At 29.2% G+C, this 25,878-nt stretch overlaps 1 protein-coding gene across 1 annotated transcript in view; it reads left to right on the plus strand.

The window, feature by feature from the left end:
* The window catches only part of LOC129958772 (uncharacterized), an 88,880-nt gene extending 66,707 nt beyond the window's left edge, over positions 1 to 22,173 (plus strand). The window contains exons 17-23 of the mRNA XM_056071446.1: positions 6,836 to 6,956; positions 7,040 to 7,215; positions 8,264 to 8,439; positions 10,806 to 10,978; positions 11,083 to 11,289; positions 11,483 to 11,538; positions 13,846 to 22,173. Coding sequence (XP_055927421.1) covers positions 6,836 to 6,956; positions 7,040 to 7,215; positions 8,264 to 8,439; positions 10,806 to 10,978; positions 11,083 to 11,289; positions 11,483 to 11,538; positions 13,846 to 15,816 — 2,880 coding nt within the window. The 3' untranslated portion in view covers positions 15,817 to 22,173. The remainder of the gene's footprint in view (positions 1 to 6,835; positions 6,957 to 7,039; positions 7,216 to 8,263; positions 8,440 to 10,805; positions 10,979 to 11,082; positions 11,290 to 11,482; positions 11,539 to 13,845) is intronic.
* Positions 22,174 to 25,878: the final 3,705 nt, after the last annotated feature.

Genomic DNA, 25,878 nt, shown 5'->3' on the forward strand with positions numbered 1-25,878 from the left:
CTGTGAACCATTTTCTTACAAAGTCTGTACATGATTACTTACCAGGACACAACACTAAAGCATTTATTAAGGATTTATTTTAGCTACTTTTTGGATGTTTAGCAATAAAATTATTGTTGGAATTAAACTTCCTGAAGTGAGTGATCTCTATTGGAAGAAATATAGGTCATACTGACACTAGTTTTAAGCTTTATTAGCAGTTGTGCTTTCAAAGTATATGCTTAAAAAAACAGATATTAAGTACTAAAATTTACACTGTAACTCCAGCATATTGTATTCAAGATATTGGCACGACCCACAGTTTGGGGACCCCTTTACTAATAAATTACTTAAATAGATGCTTCGACGCTCATTCTGTCATTTAAAATCCACATTACATTAAAAAATGGTTGTTTAGTTTGATTTTTCTGTATTGAATTCTGAAATACAGTCCATTTTTTTTTTTTCAGTTAAAAGCTGTGCACTTGTATGGTGTGACTAGTCCTTTTAATATTTCGTATTAAAATAAGATAAAGTTCATGCTTAAAAGGATTTTGGACATTTTAGTAATTTTATGCAAGGCCTACTATTTCATTTTATATATTTTATCTGAAGTAATTTCACCTGATAAAAGTGTAATCTTATAAGATGTATTTACTTATATTTTTAAGATGTACTTTGATACCTCTTAGATTTATTCCATCTAAATTTTTTTTATCCTACTTAATTGGCGGAAAAGCTGCTTCATTAATTACATATAGGTAAATATTTTTCGTAAGTAAAATATACAGTAAAATATAGCCATTTAAACTATATAAAAGTACGTACCTCTTTTACAGCTCTGGCTCATTCACTGGGAAATAAACCCAATCCAAATAAATGCTTTCCTCTTTTTTCCCCATAAAAGGAAAAGGCCCAATTAAAATGTTTGGCTAACTCCTCCCTGTATAAAGAATTGCCAATATCTTGGTTTAATACTTCACACAAAATTAACCTTTAATAGACATATTAAAGAGACCCTTATCTAAACCGCATTTATGACTGCTAAACTCAACAGTTTAATTGCTTGAAGGAGTAAGCAGTCGGTTAAATTTTCTACTATAAATCAAATGTAAGGCTTATCATGATTCACATTTTCCAGATTTCGAGAGCCACTTCTGCTGGTAACATTAAGAAGTTGTAAGTATTTGAAAACAAATAATTGATGGAGATTGCAAATGCCCTCTTGTATATGAGAAGGAAAATATTGCATATTACCTCCAAATTGGGTCTGTTTCAAAATTTATCAAAAGAACATAAATTAAGTTCATAAAATTACTCCCAATTTACAAAGAGTTGCTACAAAGACCAGCGTATGATCCTGCTCTTGCCAGCTCTAGAAAAAGACTTAGAGCTGAAATTGATAATTATTTTATTAATTAACCGTGTATATAAAGACCAAGAGTTAGATGCGCCGTTGTGAATCTGAAGGATTAAAGTTTTATAAAAATTATTCCTACTTAATATCTAATAATTGCAATTTACTTCATTTCGGGAATTTTGCTTTTTAAAATAATCGAAAAAATTATTGAAATTAACCCTACAATAGCAAAGTAGGAGCGATGTAATTCCACTAAATCTATCTTTCTGGGGTAAAATTTTTAAAAATATAATTTAAATAGTAAAATTCGATTTAAAAAATTGCACGAAACATGACATGGGAGCTTTATGCGCATGTCCAAACTAACTATTTTAATCTTTTCCTGAAACTTCAAATTTTAAGTTGTTGTTTCAAATTATACAGGTGTTTGTGACCGCTTTGTAATGCCGTGGAACTTTAAAATATCGCAATGTTGCCGCATTTTGCTAATTTTCATGACAATTCAACTGGTCTTTTTATTCAGGGTTGCAGCCAGATGGTAAAAAGGTAAAACCGGCAAGGGGCACAGGATGCAGAGAGATCGGGAAATTTGGGGGAATTTATTCTAAAGCTAGAATTTTTTATTTTAATTTTTTTATAGTAATCTTAGTGATATGAAATATAATAATTTATTGAAATGAAAAACGCGGACCTTCGGTGTTTCTGTGCATAAGTCAGGTCCGAAATTTCAACTGTATGGATCCTCACCGCCTAAGTTGCCTTCAGTTCTGAACACATCTGGGTTATGATAGATTCTGTTTCTGCCAACAGTCCTAAAACGACTAACTCTTTGTTATTTGTCTTATTATATCCTATATTATACAAGTTTTATATTATTTAAAAAATTGACTCTTTTATCTCTATTTTCTTGCATACACTGTAATAAACCAATGATATTATAATTTGTTGATTCATCGTTTTCAGTCGGAATCATGATTGAGATTGGCATTAGCGTTTATCTAAACAATTTAGGAACGCTTAAAACAATTTAGGAAATAATTGTTGGTTATATTAACATTCCGAATTACAATTTAGAAGAAAAGAAAAAAAATTGATTATCATAATTAATATATTGCGTATATAATAATTTCCTCATACCCCCCCCCCCACACACACACACACAGAATCTCAAGTTGCGAAATATAATAACGGCATAATCAACGAAAATAGTGTTTGCCTATGAAAAAATTAACTAAGGCCCAATTCATATTACTGTTGCGATTTTTCACCTTTAATGGTCCTCTTTTATTCAAAAGAAGGATATATATATATATATATATATATATATATATATATATATATATATATATATATATATATACAAAGAAAAAGTATTGTAATCGGGGGAAAATTTGAATTTGAGGTTTTGACAAATCTCTACCGATCTTCTGAAGCAATTGTTTTGAGTCTGAAAAACACATTTGTAGTATTATGTATGTTTGTTGAACATGTTAATTCCATCATGCTTTTAATTACATGGTTGAAATTTGTCGTGTGGTCTTTATACCAAATTTTGTTTTATGACACTTTATATTTAAAACCAAACTTTATCCATTGGCATAAGGAACGCTAAATTACTTTTGTTTCCTTGAAGTTCAAATGTATGTCGTTCCTGCTCCTCCGAGCTCAAGGGCCAAATATTTTACTCAAAGTATACGTTGCTGACTTCAAACTATTATAAAAACTCTATATGATGATTCAATATTATTATAATGAATAAAAAATTTAAAAGCGGACTGTGATTCCTGTACATTTATTAATGTCGCGTTCCAGACTGAAATTCTTCCATGATCTTCGCTCTTGACGTCACATATAATGTCACATCAGCGATAGCTACGCCCTTATAAAAACAATGCCTATGCATAACATATAACACTCCATATGTGGTCTTGTTATTAAAATTGTAATTATGTGTCAAATTTTGATTCCTTCTGTCAGAAAAGCGTACAAATTGTATACTCGTTTTTCTTCACTATACTGTGCAACAGAGAATGGTTATGTGCAGGACTCTAAAACTAAAATTATGAACAGTCCTAGCGTCCTGGAAGGGTGGGAGGATTTCACCTTTTTAAAGAGCGAAAGATTCGGTTGATTACTGCAACTGGTTTCTTCTTCGAACATCAAATCGATCATACTATTATTTTGGGAATGTATAAAATGTTATGCAGCATTGTAATCTTTGACTGGTTTAATGTAAATTAAAAAGTTTGATGCATAATTAATTTATTCTTCTATTTCTCAGGGAAATTTTTTATTGAAGTAGAAAGTTTTAAATCGATTGCTTATAATTGTTAAGCTTTTTTTTTTTTTTTTTTTGTTCGTGTATACTTTGTTTCTCTGGAAACACTTTCTATTTCAATATTACAGATCTTTTGCTACTTTATGGAATCTTCAAAGTATCATACAAATGTTATTGCCAATATTTTCTTTCTATTTTTTTTTTTAGTTGGGCATTTTTTCATCAAACAAAATGTTTATGAAATGAAGTTAATACTAATCACATAAAATTAGCTTAAATTTTTATTTGATGCATATTCATATTTTTCTTGTATTTCTCATATTCTCCAAAAATACTTTTTAAAAGAAAGATATTTATTTTTATTTTTTGATATACAGATCGTTTCAGAAGCGGAAGGTTCACTTTTTGACGATTTTACCCTGCAGAGCTGATGCGCAGTGAATAATCTAACCGTATTATTATATTCATTGTTAGGCCTTGTCCTATGCTCCATCAGATTATTTGTATACTTACTTTTCTCCTCTTGTCATTTTAATTCGAAATTTCTGTTTATTGTTGGTTAGGCTAATTCAATTTTGTAGTTTTTCTGTGATTGCTACACTCCCTAATTCCGTTGATAATGGGAATTAGCTGTTTTGTTAAATAAAATGTAAATTTCCATTTTTCATTGCATTCCTATTTTAATAAAATCTCGAATAGAGAGTACGTGAAACTAATTATAATTTACATTCATAAATTCCAACTTAAAAAAAATTAATTCAAATTATTTTTTGAAGAATAAAGAAATTGTTGTGATAAAAACCACATCCCCCCCCTCTCTGTTTAATACAAAGGGGTTAAACATTCTGCCCATTTGCAGGTGATATTTTACTGTGGTAGGCAAGCTAAAAGTTAATGCAATTTTGTTGTCACTGAATAATTTTTTTTAATATAATACCATCTCCTTTTAATTTAAAAGTGTATACTATTATTATAAATATTTTCTTTCAGCTTTATTTTCTCATTTTTTTATAAATTATTTTCTTATCAATGGTGAAATAATTTTTCAGACTTGATTTGGGCATTGGTAAACAGTATAAATAAGAGAAATCCTACTAGAAGGAGTTATTATTTCATTTTTAAGCACTTTGCCAATGTGCATACAATTTTGTATTGCATCTTTTATGAGTAAATCTGTGATGATGAATTGCGTGAAAAGCTCATCTGGATGAGCACACATCTTTTTTATATTGTATGTGCTAATCTATATACAGTCTAATTGGTATGTTTACAGAAATTGGGGAAATGCTTACAAAAATGATGCTCGTCTTAAACCTAATGGTTGAAAATGTTTTGTTTTTTAGCATTAAATTTTTATTGCTTTTTTTAAGTGGAACTTTTTATTTTTTTTTACTTTCCATTAAGAATGTACTTTTAATACATAAGAGAAAGAAAATTAAGCAAAATCATACTGAATATTTTAGATTTTAAAAAAGGGGGGACTGGGAAATTTTTTTAAAAATATTGTAAATAACATGGAAAATCAAACAGCAGAAATGCCAGCCTTTCTATTGTCTTAAAATTCAGTACTTATCACTTTTCTGGCACCTTTTTTATTTTCTTGCTTTCAGTTGTTTATTAATACATATAATTCCTGTTTGATATTACAGAAACAATTTTCATTGCCATGAAATTTTTTCTGTGTTTTTTAATGTAAAAGCATTGAGATGAAATCAATTTAGGACTTTTGCTAATCTAGAAAAATTGTCTCTTTTTACAATAATTGTGCTAAATAGGGCATACTGCAATACTTTATTTAATAATTGTAAATATTTTTTTTTAGAATTGTCTTGTAAACTTTCTTGAATTTCTTATTCCCTTTTCCATGATTTTCTTCGCTGGTTTTATTTTTTACTCTTCCATTAATGTGGCACTATTCATCCTGAAGAATAGGAATATGAAATGAAATTAACTCAAAAAGCAAGATAGAAAAGGAAAATTAATTCTTTGTTGTTTTCTGCTTACGAAATGCCAAAAGAAAGAACTTTTCCCCAAGACCAACAGATTTTATTTTCATCTAATTTAAGTTAAAGCATTCAGCTAATCATTTAACCCTTAACTGGGGAGGTGAAAATTTATAACTGAACTGGGGAGATACGGTTTACGAGACAGCATTTTCTTTATATTTAAATTTTCTAATAAAATTATTAGTATGAAAATCAGCCAATATATTCTGCATATATTTTTCTTGATATAGAAATATGTTTTAAAACTTTTAAAAAATATTTTATCATTGAAAAAAGTAATTGCGTTTGAACATACATTTTTCTTCTCAAATTTCATGTTTCAACAAATAATGTTCTTTTAAAAAACATATTACTTTTTCCAGTATACAAAGGTATATTGAAAACCTTATAATGGAAAATTCAACTATTATATGAAAAATAATTTTAAAAAATTGACAATGAGTAAAATTGACTTTTTTTAACCGCATTATTTCTATGTAGAAACTTGTGAACATTCGTAGCAAAAAATCAGCCTGTAAATTCTATAGATATTTCTCTTAATATATTAATATATTTTATAAATTTATCAAAATACATTATCACTAGAAGAATTAATTATATTTGAACATACATATCAGAATGAGTCGAATACGAACTTGCATCGGAAAGATCTTATAATTATTCTCACCACTAAAATCACTTTCTGCTTCATTTAAAAATCTCAGGATCTCTGCTTCATAACGAGGATCAGTAGGTTGGATGATATTTCGAGGACCAAGTTTTAGAGCCATCTGCTATGCCTTGTATAAATAATACTGGAACACTAAAAGGAAGGTGCAGTCTCGAAATAAAATTTCTGAAATATTTAAAAAGCATCCGCTGAAACCGGTTGAAAAAGTGCACGTGTAGTGAAAGTCATAAAATAGGAAGCTGCTACTGTGTCAACCCATTCGATTGATCTAAAAATAGAATAGTGGTGACCGAAAGTCCATACTTAGCGGTCTAAGATATCGCACCTCCCCAGTTAAGGGTTAAGCTCAATTACAATTGTCCCCCCCCCCAAATGTTACTTAAACACAGTGAAGCGACTAGAATTCGTGTAGCAAAACCTTAGCAGAATAGTTCAGCAATAATCTTGCCGGTTGGGAACATTAACTAACAGGGGGTGGAGTCTTATAGTATAATTTGTATTGAGATTTATTTCTAATTTGGTTATGTTTTTATTTGTTTTAGGCTGTGTGTCGAATTTACAGATATGGACAAAAGAAGCAATGTCATATATATAGACTAGTTACTGACAATAGTTTGGAAAAGAGAATTTACGATCGACAAGTGAATAAACAAGGAATGTCAGGTAAAAGAAAGAAAAACTTTTCTTTCACTTTGAAATATAAAGTTTGTTGTACTGGAATTAACTCTCATTTTTATGTATTACAGATAGAGTTGTTGATGAATTGAATCCAGAGAGTAATTTCACTTGGAAAGATGTTACGACCCTAATACAAGATGATGAAGATGATGGTCCTGTTCTAGAGCTTTCAAAGTACTCATCATCTTATTCTGATAAAGTTTTAAAGTACCTTGTTTCGGAAATGAGTCCAAGTTTGAGCAAAGTAAGTAAAATAAGCTACTCCATATAGAAATTAAGATACATTCATTTTTTTCCCCCCCTTGCATGAAATTCTGAATTTTGAAACTTGTAGAAGGAGGTAAAAGCTTAATATGGTTGAAGTTTGATTTATTCTGATATTTTAACCGTAAGAAAAGCATAGACAGAAATGTAGTTAATTGTCTTCATGGAAGGAAAAGATTACCACCACCACCACCTTAGCTGATTTTCTGCCTTTATTATCTTAAGTGTAAATAATCACTTAAGTGTATCACTTATTTTTTATCTCATCTTTTTTTAGATAAAATTTCATTCATATTTAAATAACTTATGAAAATTGATTGATACTTATCAGCATATTAAGTAACTCATTGGAAACCATCACACAATTGAAAATAAGCGTTATAGACATTTTAGTGTTCATTAAATTAAGAAGTTTCAAGTATGCTTTACACCTTTGTCTTTGTATTATCTAAAGTTTTTAAGATATGTAGAAAGTAAAACATGTTCTATTAGAAAATTGAATGAATTTGTTTCTTAGTTGATTTGAAATTAGTTTAATATACATAGATCAAAATAGAATATGAAAAGAAATAGTTACTAAGAATTCAAATTTTGAATGCATTTTCTATTGATTCCACTTTGCAGACTTTAATCTTTTAGTCACTTTTGTTAATAGTCGTTCAGAATTTATACTTGATTAAAATATTAATACTTGATTTAAGATATTCTTCCCGTGACATTTATTTCATAAATTATTTTCTAGTTTGTTAATTAATTTTATAATCTATATAGACAGACAGGCCTCTTTGCATCAGTAAATCTTTTGAGACTTAATGTAGAAAAATGAATTTTAAATGTATCTTTCCAAGAATGAATAGTATGTTTTATTACCACATATTTCACCAAATGTTAACTTTTATAATATCAAGGTAAATATGTTATAGTGTAATATCATTTAATCGTATCTGAATAAGATTTTTTATTATCTAGATTGAAGTAATTTATTTTAAATTATATTAAGTACTGCATTTTTTTTTTTTTTTTTAAAGGAGCCTTTTGAGCACGAATCACTTTTATTGGATCGCAAAGATTTGAAATTAACAAAGCAAGAAAAACGTCTTGCTAAGCAGAGTTATGAAATGGCTAAACGTGCTAACATGATTAATATAAGGACGACTTATTCATATCTTCCTGGAACATCAGGCCAACTTATAATTAATAACAAGTATGTATTAGTTTTTTCTTCCCCTCTACTTTGAAAATTAAGGAGGAGTTTTATTTATGTTATGTATTTTTGAAATAATTTCCTTAACCACTGTTTTGCTCAATTAATATTGAATGCTTTTTAAAACTACATTCCATTATGTCATTTATGCTTCTTTATATCTGTTTTTTGCAATTATACAGCTTTTAATATTTTCTAATAGACTCAACACTCAATTCTGATCCTTTTGATTAAAAATTACATAGAATTGACTTCAGAAGAAATATGTAGAAATTGAATGAAAATTTGTAATATAATGCAAATATGAAAGGTAATTTTTGTCACATTCAGAATTACAGTAGCATTTTGAAGTTTACTTTTTCTTGTTTGGAGATTTATGTTAAGAAGAATATCTATGTGTGATATTTAAAATTAAAAAAAAAAATGTTAATATTGGGGGATATCTACCATCCAGTTAAAATATAAGCATTTATTGACTTTATCATTAGTATTCTATATTCTGAATCATTTTTGGTTTGGACACTTAAAATGTATTAAGCAAGTAAATTTTATATCGATTATGTACTGAATAATCTCCTTTAACACTGTTGTTCTGTGTAGAGCAAAATAAAAGTGTCACTGTTTCAAAAAATGTGACTAAATGTTTTTCAGCTGTATAAACAAGTTCTATGTGATGTACTAATATTTAATGTATCGATTTCTTTACTATTGTGGGAAAATGAGGCTTGCCACCCCACTGCTTATCCGAATCATAAATTTATCTCAAAATTTTCATTATTGTTCTAACCATTCTTAATATTTTGATTGCAATCCTTGTTTTTCTATATTTATAGATAATGTTCCCATGGTTTGTGGTCATCATTTAAAATGCCTTAAATTTTTATTTTGTTGAAGTTAGGGCCCTATAAAAGTATTTTGTTGTTAGGCTATTGAAAAGTAACTACATAAAATATACATGTATTTATTTTTTAAATAACTACATGAAATATACATGTATTATATTATTTTAGAGGAGGAAGGAAATGCAATTTATAACGGTTTTGTGTTGAGAATTCCACTAACAGAATGAAAAGTTTTGATTTAGAAATGCTGTCAGTCATCAATCTTTTCTCTCTGTATACTGTGAAGAAAGATTAGAGGATGATACAGAATTGCTACCACAACTGTCGAAGAATCTTCAATAGACCTAACAGCTGGATATCATATTAATATACCATTTGTTCTCAATGCGTAGATGAAAATTTTAAACTGTTTTTGAAGTGTGTAGAATTATTATTTGTAAAACTCTTATCAGGATATTTTAAACATGTATCAAGAAATGTTCTAGTCAGCAAGATTGCCAAAAACATTTCCTGTGCACGAACACAGTTCCATTGCTTGATTTCACATAGAATTGCTTCATATATTAAGAGTATTGTACTAAAACACCTGACTGTTCTTAATATCTATAGGCTAATATTTTGTGAAGTACTCAAGAAATCTTTGCAAATAAAGCAAATGGATTTACCCATTCGGTTTTAGGAATGGGAAAAAAAAATGAGAGGTTGAAATTTGATATTTGTCTTCAAATTTCTTGGACCATTCCACAACGATTTTTACGAGATTTTTCTAATTATGTGGAATAATTTGATTTGATAAAATGTTACCTATCTTAATGATTTTAGAGCAAATTGGAAAGGTTTTTTTTTTTTTTTTTTTTTTTTTTTTGTCTTATTAAATGGTGAAATGCAAAAGTTGAAAATATTCTGTTTAAATTTACCATTTGCATTTTAATGCATAAAATATGTAGTATTATTGTCCTTGAATTTTCAGTAAGAATGCAAACGGCACATGCAAATCTTGATAGAAAATTCTAATCAGTCACATATTTTGCCACATAATTCTTGTAGTTCCGCTTACTTTGTATTTGACTGTAAATATCTGTAGGAGAGGAGAAAATTCAGCATTGTAGTACAACATATGCAGTGAAGCATTTTTCAGTACCTATACAAATGTATGGTTGCATTTAATTCGAGATTTTTTTAAATGTTGCACTGATGTTTTGTGTTTATTGGCTTAAAAAAGATAAACTTTTGTTTTAATTATTAAACTGTGCTTTGCTGCTAAGAAAATGAAGTCGAGAAAAAGTATCCATTTTTGTAAATCTCTTGATTTGTATAAAAATTCACATTATGCTTTTATCTTAAGTCAACTGCATCACCTGCTACTCTGCATTTGTAAATTTCTATAACTTTAATGTTTGGTGAATTTTGATTAATTAACATATAATTTTGAAACAATTATTTCCTGTACTTGCAATTTTTTGTAGTTTGAATGAATAACTGAATGTATACAAAACTTGGATAATAAATAATGACTTTTCACAGGCAATGTCAGTGGGTTGGTGGCACAACAATACGGGTTTTACCAAATCAGTCCACATCTTCTAGTAGTAATGTGCGCTCAGGAACTACTGCAACTCCAATCACTGCTTCTCCGTCACTGATGAGCAGTTTGTTTAAACAAGGTGTTATGGTTCAGAAGCTTACTATGCCATCTAGTATGTATTAACTGTAGATCATTTTAATGTTTACATTAAAAAATATATCTTTATTGCTCTTGCATTATAGATTTTCATTTTATCCAAAAAAATATTTTCTGTAGATGTCAGTATTCCTGTTCTTACTCCGGGGGCTCCTCCTGTTGTTATTCCTGCTGGACAGGATGTTCTTGTCCTGCGAACCCCAAAAGGTGTATATCTTCGCTTACCAGATGGACGCATCATTGCAGTTCAGCTTCCACCAAGTTTGTTAGCTAAGACTCAATTTCGACCTAATGTTGTGACGCATTTTAGACCAGCTGCCCCCAAAAGTAAGCACTTTGCATTTTTTTAAACTAAATTTTCGTTTGCATAAATATGTAAATTAATTTTTTCTGCTATGCTAACATTCTGTGACTATGTTATGTTTGAAAGAGGTATTGCGGTTATACATCATTGGGAAGTGAATAATTTGTATCTTGTGTATTTCATACTATGATTATATAAATTATATTTTAATTTTAGGCAGTGGAAATCAGCCAAGTACTGTGATAAATACTCCAAGAGGACAGAGCATAGGGGTAAGTTCTTACAAACTGTGGAAAATATTCAAATCCTTGTCAAAGTTTTATTATAGCTGGGGGTGGGGGACCAATCCACTTAAATGTCAGTCTGATATCCATTCAAAAGGAAGAAAAAATAGAAATATTACAAAGATTTCTTGTGACTGAAAACTTACTAACTTCGAAATGTATTCTCAAATATTAAATCTATGACTGTAGGGATTTTATTTCCACAATTTATATATTAAAGCGGATAAAATTTTGCGCCTAATTTTTTAAGTAAAATTATCGGCTTTTCTATTTTGAAAAATAACATGCTTATTGAGTATTATTTTTTATTAATTTGAACTAATCTGTGTAAAATCCACATATACTACTGATTTAAAAATATTTTTCTGTATATGATTCAATGTATCATAATTGATGCTTTGAAGTTTTTAATAAACAATATTGTTCGAGTTTAATAGAATTTGATAGAGAAGATTGTTTCATGTAGTCATTCAAAACTGAGCATGATCACAATTCGTTCCACATATAATTTTTCAATTGCATGACATTTTCTTTTGCTGTAATATGATACATTTTAAATAGCATCCTTTAAATTAAAGTGGGAAATAACTTGTAAGATTTGGCATGTAAAATAGATATTGTTATGCAGTATCTATTTATATTGCAATTCTGTAATATAAAAAATATTACTTCTAACTATATAACTAATAACGCTCATCATTATTTTGGCCTATGAATTACAAAGTAAAAAAGGTCCTCTGAATATTAATTAACGTCAGAATGGTACTATATCTAACTAAAATTAGGTTTCATTGATCATTCCTGATATGCCGGCCTTCGGCGAAAGTAATATAATGTATTAAACTTATTAATAATATTGGCTTTTGAGAGGAAATAGAAAGCATAAATTAAGATCAACATGCTGAAATTGCTAGTAATGCAGTAATGATAAAGATATTCAGTTATGCTGTTTTTATGAATACAAGGGCAATTTTATTTTATGGAGGAATTCCAGTGACTTTGGTTCCATTGTGGATTTAAAAAATATTCATTGCAAATAATAAATTTTTAAATATTTATTTTCTAATGTTTAAAATTAGAGAATATTATGTATATGAGTGAAAAGAAATTACTTTATTTTTCCCACCCTATGTAAGAAATTCTAAGATTTCAAAACGGTATTTCTCCTTAAATCTTTAAAAATAATGCTGCTCTATTTGCAAAATAATGTTCACAAGAATGACAATTGATTTGACTATTTTTGTTATAGTCGCTGATATATCTTCTGCTAAGTTCTCTGCTTTCCGACATTTCTATTAAATTGAGGAAGTTTAGTAAAAGTGCTGTGACATAGACATAGCTTATGGAATAGTTCTGCAAAATTCCTGTTTGAATACCATGCGCTAGAAATAATGTGAATACCATTTATAGACACATCTTCCTAACAATTAAAAAAAATTATAAAAACTCAAGATTATGTAAGCTTACATTCAAATAAAAATAATTCTTTTAAATCCTGAGCATCAAAATTAATGGTCTTTCATTTAAAAAAAAATCATCAGAGGCATGCTTTTTTTTTTTTTTTTAAACTTTAAGCCGAATATTTATTCTTGTTTAGTTTCCTCAAAAATAAAAATTATTACATTTTACAAAGCTTATGTAACATTGTGCTATCATTAGCATATTTCAAAATACCTTTTTTGTTTTATCGAAATGTGAAAAAAGTAGCCTTGATTAAATATATCAATGTCTTGTTAAAAGTAATCAGCTCTTTCACTGATATTATCCGGTCGTGTAATTTAAAACTTAATTTAAGAAAGAATAAATTAGCCTGAATAATTAAGCTATAATGTGTCTTTTAAAATAATTTTGATTAATCTTATTTAAATAATTTTCTTCACTCAAAAATCTGAAATAATTTTTTTCTTCTAATTTTAGTACTCTGAACTGACTCAGGTTCATAATAATTTACAAAAAATGTAGGATTCTTTTTCTGGTAATGCATAAGGGTTCCAAATTTCCTAATATATTAGTAATATTTTTATTGAAATCGGTACCTTCTTAATTTGTATTGTAGCTTTTTATATGGCATTGAAAATAGATGTAAGTTCGAAATTCTGAAGCTGAAGTGCATTTCAATATGACCCTTCAAGAAATGTTTCATGCTAACTTTTAAAAAGCCATGTTTCATTCCAAATATTACCTTTTATTTAATTTTATGGTTAACAATGTTAGAATAATTCTAAGTAAGCAGTTTTTTGAACTGCCTGTTTGTATTTTTGCATTTAAGTAATGCTTAATCAACTTTGATTCTAGATCATTAAACAGACTCTTCAATGTGGTGGAACTGTTAGATATTTAGGCCCTCGAAATGCTGCTGGCAGTACTGCTCAGAGTTCAGCTCGTAGCTCTGCTCCTGAAGTGATTGACTTAAGTGATGATGATGAGCCTTCAATTCGAAAGAGTGCTACTGCTTCAAATGCTTCTACAAACTCATCTGAAAGTGATACAGGTAGTAATGATCAAGACAAAGCAGATGGTAGTTTCCAATCTGCAATGTTACCTGGAAAACAAATTACTATTAAAAAGGTTTCTCCTTCTTCTCAAAATGCATTACCCCTATCAAGTGCAAAAGAGAAATGTGAAATCCCTCAGGTTCTTTCAAAAAATAAACAAATCACTATAATGCCAGTAAATCCTTCAAATCAGCAAAATCGACAAAAATTTGCACCTCAGTTGGCTCAACCTGTACGTGTGCAACAGATGCTTCTTCAACCACAACAGGGGAAAAGGAAACCTTTTCAAAAAAGTTCTTCTAAAGTGCAGATTACTCCTCTACTTACAGGGAAAAATGTTCGTCCTCAAATAACTATAACGCAGCCTACATCTACTCAATCCAACATCCAGTCTCACAAATTACGCCAATCAATTCCTCTCCAACATCCAAAAAATTCTGACTTTTTAGAAAACATGTGTGAATCAAATATAAATTCTCCTACAAAACAAACAGATGACTCCTCAAGTGCAGGGCTTGAGGCAAGCCAGTCATCGAATGCTGCTACACCAGTTCAAACACCAAGTGTTTCGGAAATACTCCAAAATTCCAAAGACATTTCAATATCATTGACTGAACCTTCAAAAACTAATACTCCATCGTTGCCAGACTCCTTAGCATCTATATCTAATAAGCTAAACCCAAATCTACAGATTTCTCCTGTAGAACAATCAAATGTGTCTGATACATTACCTCAAAAGAATACATTTAATAATCCAAAAAATATTACTTCCACATCCAACCTGCAAACTCAAATGACACATAATGCTGTACAGTCATCTCAACCTTTGTGTAAGTCACCTCAACCATCAGCTAAGGCAGATTCTACTGTGCAACAATTGAATGCATCTCAAAATTTGTATGGGTTAAAACCTTCTCCATCTCATTCACAAACAAATTTTCCTGTATCTCAGGCAACTTCTATGTCATCTGTTGTTTCACCCCAGCAATATCAGAATTCTGATCAGACTTTCCAGCATCATCCAGTTTCTCAATCAAACTTACATGAAATGCATACAAAACAGCATAATGAACAGGCATTACAATATACTTCTCATTCTTCCCAGAATCCGCGATTGTCTGCTACTCCACATTCAGCCCATGCTGTTTCTCAAAATCAGCAACTGACAACTCGTAAAAGAAAATCCACAAATAAAGCAGCCACCAAAAAATCCCAACATGAGCATCCATTGATGTCACCAAGCCATTCATTACAACCTCAATTAATAGAAACATCTCAGCAGTTCCATCATTCTCAGTTGTCGGATCATCATCTTCCAGAGAATCACTTTCCAAATTTTCCGCAACCAATGCCTAGCTCTGATTTTCAAGCATTTTCGAATTTTTCTGCTCATAAGCCAGTATCTCACATTCAGCATCCTCAACCACTTCATCCCCTTCAGCATGGCCAGGAACATGTTCTTCCTTCTCATTTACAGCACATGTCTCATATGTATCCTATGTCTCCTCATCTTACTGGAAACCCATCATCATTGACAGATATGCAACCACCTGCTCCTAGAGCATGGCCGGTACCACAACCAGCAGTGTCTTCATTTCACCCATTTAGTCAGTCTTCCTCGTTCTATAGTTCTGGTCAAGAGAGTAGTCAGTTTTCATTTCAACCATCATCGTTTTCCCTTTCCCCATCTTCTGTTGCATCTAACACAAGTCAGTCAGAAGGAGGATCAGGAGGAGAGAAGGCTTCTCAAATTAATTCGTCTGATTTGTGACTTTGAATGTGGAAAAGAAACAGAGCTTCATCCGATTGGGCGCACGATGCTGAGTAATATTTATGCTTCTGGTTTGTATGTTTGCGTGTGATATTCCGATAGCATTTTATGCATCAACCGGAAGTAATACGATGTAGAATTGTCAAAGAATGTTCATCTAAGATGAAATCCCATCCTGCGCAAAGTCTGTATGAAAAAAATCTTATATGGCTTTTATAAAGAAATCTAACGGGTTACCCTCATTCACTCTCATGCCTGTGAAAGGTCAGATGTATTGTACAAAGTGTGTGGTTGTGTAGTAAATTCTCTGTTTCATTTTGTCATGTGTGTGCATAAACATCTAATGTAGTATAGACTGATCATTGTTGTTTGTCTGCTTTTTCGCCATCAAATTCAGTTCATATTTTTATTTGAAATTTCTACATCAAAACTATCAACTTATATTAGAACAGTACTCATTTACTGTATATTTATATTTCATAAATGTAAACTTAGTTCTTCACTGACAGTTTAATTGTGATTTCAGTTTTTGCTTTAATACATCTCAAAAATCCCGGTTGTATTTTTGCAGATTTTTAGTGAGATATTTTAATACTCAAAATGCCAGATGAATTTTACTTTATGGCATTTCATTTCTTTAATATTTAAATTCTTGTGCCAAGTAAATAAGGTGAATGTTATTTCATTCATATTTATTGCTTCTTTTGTGATTATGTGTTGGTTTTTAATTTGTTCCTGCCGTAAAATATCGTATGTACTTAATAAGTACGAAATTTACGAATATTTAAAACAAAGGAAAGAACCCTTGCAAGAAGCTGACATTTTTCTCAAATTATATTTCCCTTTTCATATTAAGTTTTAAAAAAAGCCTTATTTAGTATAGCATAGGAAGTATGTGTCTTTTTAGTATATTCATTTAGATTAATTATGGAAGCTTAAACATTGCCATTTTATGAAAAGATTTTTAAAAAATTAAAGATTGCCTTTTTATAATTGCCTTTTATAAAAAGAATTTGGGGATAAATTTTCCTATAATTATTTATTACTTAGAATGATCATTATTATTAGCTTTGATTGGGAAAGTGTGAGAGTACTTTTTTTTATTATGATCCAATTTTGCTTTTTGCAAGGTTTGAGAATAGATGCTAAGTGAGAGTAAGATTTTATATAAGACAAAGAACAAAAATGTGTTGTGAGCTGTAAATTTTTGTTTTATTTATTTTCTTTTGTGTGTGTATATGTATATTAAATGTGCAATGATTGTGTCATAAAATTATATCTTTCAAATTATAATTTTTCCCCTTATAAATATATATTTGATTTTTTTTTAATGAGAATGCCAAAGGAGGCTAGTGTAGTATGCGATAGATATGTTTAATACAATTAATTCATTTTTCATTTCAAGTTACTGATTATTTTCTCTGAGGTAACAGAATAATAGGTATTCCAATTAAAATGTATTTATTAGGGTTTTATTCATTAAAAGAACTAATCATCTCTGAAATTAAGCAAAGGTTTAACTGTGTAGTTCAAACGAATGTTGGGTATCTTAGCATATAAGTATTTGTGTTTATAAATTAGATAGTAATGGTTTAATCGTCTGTTGATGTTTATCAACAAATTAAATTTTGTTAAGAAAAATTTTATAACAGCTATTCCTTATATGCCTCTTATTTCAGTGGTGAATCTCAGTTTTTTTTTCCCCTTGAATAATTGCATCATAATAATGAAAAATCCAGCTGCATTTTATAATGGGAGAAATGAATAATTGCATGATACTGTATATGGTATTCAACTGTGTTGAAAGGTAAACTAAGTTTACAGATTTAACTAAGTCGCTGCCTGTATACACGGTACCTCACATTCTTACAATTTAGTTTTCCTTAATTTTGAGAAATTGTGTAAATAACATTCTTTAAATTTAAGTTGATATGAAGCCCCCCTCCCCCTTTTCATTGGACGCACACAAAAAAAATGTGTGTCATCCTTATATATTGCAAGATTTGCAATGCTTAGCTTATATGTTTTTTTTTTTTTTTTGTATTTCTATTAATAGGTATTTAGATTATAATTATTATTTGAATACATAAAAGAGCCTTCTTGGCACTATTTATGTGGAATTAAGTAATCAAAGATAAAGTGACGAAATGGAATTATTACAATTTTAATAAATTAAATTTACATACAAATTCATCAGATGTACGTCTTTTTTAACTTAATAATAAGTGCTGAAATATCGGGGGGTTTTCGTGAACGCTCGAATCTTAAATATTATTGTAAACCACTTCAAGGGAAACTAATTTTAACTAAAAAATATATCATACACTTTAATATGAAATACATTTAAAATAAAGCAAAATCTAAATTATGAGTTACCTTAATGTGCTCTCTTATTATCCTTTAGTTTTATGTTATCTTTTATAGTATAAAATACTCAGAAATGTTGCCCTTAAATTATAAAGAAGTTTGTTTTTTGAATGAAGCCACTGTTAACAAAATACTATTAGTTGTAGGTTGATTAATATACTTTGTAAGCATTTGCAGAAAAATTTCGATATATACCACATAATCAAAGAGATACGTTTAGTACCTTAATTTTGTTTACAAATTATGTGAATATAATTTAAATAATCAGCATTTATTAGATTATCAATTTTTAAATAGAGTAGCAAGCATGTCAATCTCAGTACTCTCAATGCATTTTTATATCAATACAGAACAGGCTATAAAAGTTCTAATTAAAATTTTGTACCTATTATTTGAATGATTTACAGCTTCTAATTATTGGTAATTATTTAAGGAAGCTGGAACTTCGTCGTATCCAAAGTTTAAAAAACAAAAACAAAAAAAAAATTGAGATCCATTGTATTTTCTATTTCAGGAAAAAATTTAGTGAGATTACTGTGGCTGAATTATAGAAATATTTGTTAAATGTTCAAAAATTTCATGATTGATTCATTTTCTAACTTCTCTTCACGTTTAATCTTTTGTATTGAACACCGAATTGAAAGAGTGAAAAAAGTTAGCCCATAGCATCGAGCTGTCTGAATGGTTAAGGAAGTAGATAAAATATGCAAATGTGACTTAAATGACTAATTTCAGTTGGTGCTGCAGCCCTAATGTACAAGCCGCCACTGCTTGTTTATGAAAGGACAAAAATATCTTCTGTGATATAGGATGATTGATATTAATTTTGAGTCAGATTGAAATTAGCATCTGTAGATGACAGTTTTCCTACTTATGAAGAAATTTACTATTTACTTCTTATAATTCTATTTTCTTTTTGCGGGGGAGGGTAGCCCTATGTTTGTATTTAAAATCTATTCTTCTGTCCCCTGCATACTTACACACATTATGCCGTTTGTAAGACCATGTTAAAGTTGACTTTTGGGTTTGGCATGCTTGTTATAAACTTTTTTTTAACTATATATACTATGATGGATTTGTGTAATTAGTAAACAAACTGATTTTTTTAAATCGGTGTCGTCTTATTTATGTGTGTATTCATCTCGGTTACCACTCAAAGCTCACTCCAGTTACTTTGAATTATTGTTCTTTGCTCCATGTTTTCACAAAATCATGTTCACTAAAGTGAACTGAATTTTGTGTTGCCTTTAATGCTGCGAGTTGATGCCGAGTTTTATTCAATATATGTTTGTTTGTGTACGTCTATATGTAAACCTTTATCTTAATGATTTACTGGTTATATTTATAGTGCTTGAATAGTGAAGCACAAAATATAATGCACAAAACAATTGAGCAATAAATTAACAATGACTTCCTTTATTAGCTTATCTAAGTCAGCAAAACTGCCATTATACACGGTCTAAATAAAATGCTATGCAACTTGCCAAAGACAAATACTCATCGATTCGTTTATTTTTGTATTTATTAATATTATGATGTTTCAGACTGAAAGCAGAAAACTGGGATCTCTAATCCAACTTATATAAAGTGTTATCTTGGGGCTGTTGAAAGGAAATACAATTTTTCTAGTGTTGTACAAAATTGTGTAGTGTTATTTTATTGGACTTAAACTGCCTTCATTGCATGATTTTTTAAGTTTGTTGGTGTTACGATAGTTGATTACTTTTGTGTATATGATGACCAAAGATTGTTAACTGTTGATTGTCTGATGGGTGGGTGGGGAAAAGTAATTGATGGAAAGTTTGTTCAACATATTTTTTAAATACTTCGTTGTCAGAAGTAGTAGGAAATATATGTTATGCATGTTATTTGCAGGAGAAGTAATAAATGCCATATTTTTTCACTTATGTGAATAATATGGCCAAAGATAATTATCAATTGACTAGCTCTGAAGAAAGGAGTGAACTTTAAGTATGTCCCAAGATTTTGTAATTTTTATCTCCAACTGTCACCAAAGTTGAAGTGCTAGTTTGATGCATCATCAATGGGAGATTCAAAAATATATTAAAAAACTGCTTAATAAGTCTAAAATTATTTTTCCATGTGCTTTTTTCCGGAAAATTTTTTAATAATTGAAATCATATAGACTTCAAAAGATGGTGTATTCCTTATTATGTATCAGTGCCTTTTGATCTTTCAAGATTTAGTCTGCAATAATTGAAAATAAGTGATAATAAAAATAATTGGAATCATCATAAATAAAAGATGTTGTTATAAAACAGTTCATTTTTATAGAAGTAATTAAATCTTGTATAGAAGACCATTATTGTAAATGTTTCATATTCCATTAACATTTAATAATTGTTCAATTATCATTATTTAAAAAAATAGTGAATTCCTGAATGACAACATGGAAATCTTTAACAGTATTGATTTTTATGTATAATTTTAATTTGATTTCTTGTTTCTGAAAACTGTTTAATTCTTTCATTCATATGTACCATCCCAACTCTAGTTTTTAGTTTATAGGTAACTTTCTCATTTAAATATACTGCATTTGTAAATGAATTTCATCCAAGTTTTAACAAGTTTAAATCGGGATATTTGAAAACATAATTTGTGTATTTAACATTGAAATAAGCAACGAAAAATCGACATTAAATGTTGTTCCCCCTCCCCTTTGGTTTCTTTGCATTTTACAAAATAAACAGGTGTAACTCTTGTTCTAGTTTGTTATGTGCACATGCCTATTTCATTATTTGCTATTATCGGATTCTGAAAGCGCTTATTAGAAAGTTTTTGATACATTGAAGTAAATGTGGCTATATTGATTACTGTTTTAAAAATTATCAACCTGAGTAATTTGAATAGTATTTTTTAATTTATGTGTAATGATAAATGTGCCTGTATTGAAGATATGTACTTTAATTCTATTATTATTTATTTACTAAGAAGGAAATGCCCTAAGTAAAAACTTTAATGATTTTCAGGTTTGATATTTTTCCTCTGAGAATATTTTGACTTTCTTTATATTCTTATGAATTTGGTTGTTATTTTTAGTTCAAATAGTTTAAAGAAAAAATGCAACTAAATAATATACTGTGTTACTCAGATTATTGCTTTATAAATGTGGATTTTTTTTAGCATGCATTGTTTAATAACATATTTTCATTTCTTATTTGATTACAAATTGTCATTGGTCTTTTTTTTTTTTTTTTTTTTTGTCATTTAAAGATATGAAAAAAATAAGCTGATTTGTTGCACTTGCATATTTTAAATTTTTGTAAATAGTATTTTTTGCAAAATTTATTCATTTCACCATGTTTTAAATCAATGCCGTTTGTTTAAATATGTAAATACAATTGCATACTCAGGTTGCTAAAGTGTAAAAATGTTAAAATTTTGTATTTTGAGTAGAAATGCATTGTCAGAACTAAAGTGCTTAAACCTTGAGCTTTTGAACTCTTTTAATTTCATCTGTATATTTTGTTCCTAAGATTTTTAAATAGCATATCTTTTTAGCATTCAGATGGCAAAAAGATTTTTTTACTTTAATTTTTCCGTTTTGCTATGTTATTTATTACTTAGATTATATTTTTAAGGGGGACCATTATGTTAAACTTGAACTATGCAAACAATGTAAATAATGTGTTCTAGTTGTGTTATTACTTATGTAAATAAAATTTCACCTTATTGTAAGATAATATGGGTTATTTGCATGTTATATACAAACACATGAATTATAAGAATCCTTTATATTTTTGCCATCTTTCTGAAATGCAGCTGTTGTGTAGGCAGTTTCTGATATGAAAATATTTACGTTTGTGGATTTGTATATGAAATGTTTCACGAATAACCAAAGCCTCTGTAAAGCTTATGTATTGCAAATAATTTTAAAGTCAGCAATTGGTTCATTGTATAAAGTATTGTCAAATTTAAAATTCATTGTTAGTGAGCACTTACTGGCAATAAAAATGTTTATCTAACCGATTAGAGTTTTTGCAACAGAAATCAGAATATTACACTGTGCATGCAAAGCTCATTCGTTAAGTTGGATTTCTACTTTTGACGAATAGTTTAATTTTTATGATAAAAAAGGCATATATCTCATAATGGCATTTCACAAAAAACAGTAAAGAAACCAATGGCTTGTTTAAAAGCTTTGTTGTGAAAATTAAATCATGCTGAATTTGAATTAGGAAAAAAAATTATTATTATTATTACTATTTGTTGCTGTTATATAATCCGGATTGATTACAGGCCATCTCACAAAGGCTGCCCTAAAATAAATGCCTATAGCGCTTGTACATCCCATGCTTCAAAAAAAAATATATTTTAGATTATTGTTAAATTTAAACTCAGAAGAATGAAATGTTTGTTAATATTATTATATAGTTGAACTACTAATAAAATAAGTAAGCAAAAGATAGTTAATGAGAATTTTATTACTGATATAAAACTAAACAAGATACCAATTCTGTCTATGGTAAATTTTTAAAACCATGAAAATAAAAATATATATATAATAATGCAGAATTCTATGCTTAATGATCTTTTACTCTCATTATTAATTATAATGAACTCAAATTTCCTGTGTAGTATTAATTTTTGACTCGGATCAGGACCGCTTTTGTAACATTCATAGCAGTTCTGCAACTGAAGAGAAGTGCGTCCCATTTTAAAAGATATGTCTTGCTAGAATACTCCACTAGTTTTCTATAGGATTTCAATCCTATTAATTTACATATCTTCAACATTGATAATCTGGAACCAAAATTTCATAATATAACTTGTATGGAAAGACCCAGTAATTAGTAAATCCAACGTTAAAAAAAAAAGTTTCAACCTGGTAAAATATGATCTGAATTCATTTGTTTAAAACATATCAAAAGATCCTTCGCCCCTGAACTAAAAGCAGCCTTATATTATCAAAGCCACCTCAGGGATGTTCGAGGGGGGAAAAGAATTCTTATCTCAAATCTAGACAGTTATATTTGCAATCAACTCTCCGGAAAGAAAAAGCAATCAGCAGCCATTGGTCATCTCAAACGATCACTTGCCTCTCAAATTCTAAATGTATCTGATAAATAGAGTTGTATGCAACCCTGTTCTGTATTGGAAATTCTTAAACAGAGTAATAATACTCTTTATGGTTTTGCGAACTTTTAAGGCTCTCATTCGTGTAATTTCATTTCTTCAGATTTTTTTTCTCTTAATACGTATTGAATTTGTTTTTTTCCCTATATCTGAATGATTAGATCTAATGTCAGTCTCCATTCCCATTAATCGATTTAATAATGGATTTAGATCTTCCCATTTCTTTCTCATTAGATCTTTTGTTATTGATAAGATAAAAACTTCAATTAGTTTATCTGCTTTTGTATTATTCTAGAAGTAACAAATATATCTCTACAGTGTTTCAAACAGTATTCATCGCTCTTTTGGTATCTAACTAATTTCTGTTTTATGGCAACAGGAATAATAATAATTAGTTTTTATTATGCAAGTTTGCATTTCATCCCAAAGTGTTTATGGATACCCGGAAGTGCTTATGAAGCGCATATGGATAGCGCTGAGCTGAGTTATGTCTTCTGTTCAGCAATTATTTTATGTATTTTGCAATGCATTTTTTTTTTCCGTTAGTAGATCGCCATTTATTTTTTTATATAATAATTCTACTTTGTTTTTTTTTTTTTATATATCAAGTACTTTTGTATAAGTTAAATCATTTTATTGATATAATTATACTTATTTTACTTCTGGGTATTTGGTGGAATTCATTATTTTATGCAATTTTTTACCCAAGCCTTTATCATGTTTGATTTCTTTCTGTCAGTGGATTACAATTTGTTTCAAAGCGATTTTAATAATCAGTTTTGAGTATTCATGAACATTATCGATAGAGAAGTTCCCACTATAAGAAGCTAAAACTTTTAATGATGTAACATGTACTGTAAATAATGTGCATTAGATTTTCTGCTACAACTTTCGTTAGTTCTTGTCTGTAAGAATCGTATATAAGATATTTTTAAAAAGAATAACGGCCCGTCTAAATGGGTACATTTTCTTGTTTTAAATGTAAATGCTTTGTATTAATAGGGATAACCTTCAAATTTTTACACGAAATGTAATACTTTAAAAATAACTTGTAAAATGCTGAGATATATTTTGTATACATTTTTTATCAGCATTTTAATTTAATAATGATAGTGAAACATAAGTTTATCTTCTGATTTTAAATTTATTAAAAATCTCATATTTTTCGTTGGTCTTAAAGTTAATACATAAGGCGCATATCCGAACACTCTAAATCAAATGTGTTTCAGTAACTTTTCTACATTCAACAGCAGTGTAACTAGAGATTTATTTCTTCCTAACTTACCAATTTTTTTTTTTTCCAATTATGGTTGATTGTTTTCTTAATAATACAGGTAATTTTATGCACATTAATCAGTTGAGATTCTTTTCGATAAATGTGCGGCTTAAAGTAATAGTGGTGGGTTGCATTTTCTTAATGGAAGCGAAAGCAAAAAGTACTGGTGAATTTGGTAGCAAAATTTTATATTTAACTCCACCAAATGTTTCGTTGATACGTAGTATCATATGCTATTTTTGATTTCTGTTAAATCAAAAAGAATATAATACCCAAAGCTATTTGGCATCAAATAGTATGAGTATGATTATGGTAAAGTACTTATAAGCGAATTATTTAGTATATTTTTACACTTCAATAACAAAAAATTATTTTCTAAATGTTAAAGAAGCGTCCCCCCCCCCCCCCCGCAGTTTGATAGTTGAGAACAACGCTAAACTTGAGCCTTTACTATCCATGCTACTTCGCAAATAGGTCCCAACCCCCTTTTTTTTTCTCAGTTTTGAAAATGATTATTTAACTTGAGCTGGAGTCATCGGTACCGTTAAGTACGTGCTGTGCATTATCAAGAAAATCCGATGAAAGTGAACTGTGATTTATGATTAACAATTCTCCTAATCCTTTAATGATATTAAGTTTTTCAAGCTTCTCTCTAAATGGTGCCTTAACCTAAAAGAACTGTTGTGGTACTTGCTTATTTGCTGTGGTGAACTGAAGAACTCGGAATGTTCAGGACAGCTCGATTAATTAATTCACTTCACGAAAATGCACCGACTGTCGAAGAAGCTGGGCTACAAAAAACAATAATCATCGAAATAGTGTCTGCAAATTACACATGCTGGCAGATTATATCTTTAATCGGTAGAATTCAAAGATATAACTATCACCTCTTTCCATAAAAAAATACACTGCCTTCGTGACCTTTGATTCGTCTGTTTTATATCTTATGTTATTCTAGATCAGCTGATTGCAAGATTCTATATTATCTCAGAGTTGCCCTTTTCCCCATCAAATTTTCTGGTTATCCCCAGCTTTGCCCGAAAATCTCTTATCTAAACAGGCATGTATCGTTGTACCATCGATACCACGGTCGATATAATTTGATAAGTCGTCGATATGTTAAGTTTTATTTCCTATTTAATTAGAATTTTTTTTTAGAAATAATTCCTCGGTTTGAAAAGTGAAAATATAAATTTGATTAGCAAAGTATAATTTTTCAATTCGGTAAAGCGACCAGGAATCTTAAAAATATATTTTTTTAAATTTTTCAACTTATTAATTTGAAATTTCGAGGGCATTAAAAAGAATACCCTAAAAATAGC

The sequence above is a fragment of the Argiope bruennichi genome, chromosome X1 (assembly GCF_947563725.1).
Source record: "Argiope bruennichi chromosome X1, qqArgBrue1.1, whole genome shotgun sequence".
In the NCBI taxonomy this organism is placed as follows: domain Eukaryota; kingdom Metazoa; phylum Arthropoda; class Arachnida; order Araneae; family Araneidae; genus Argiope; species Argiope bruennichi.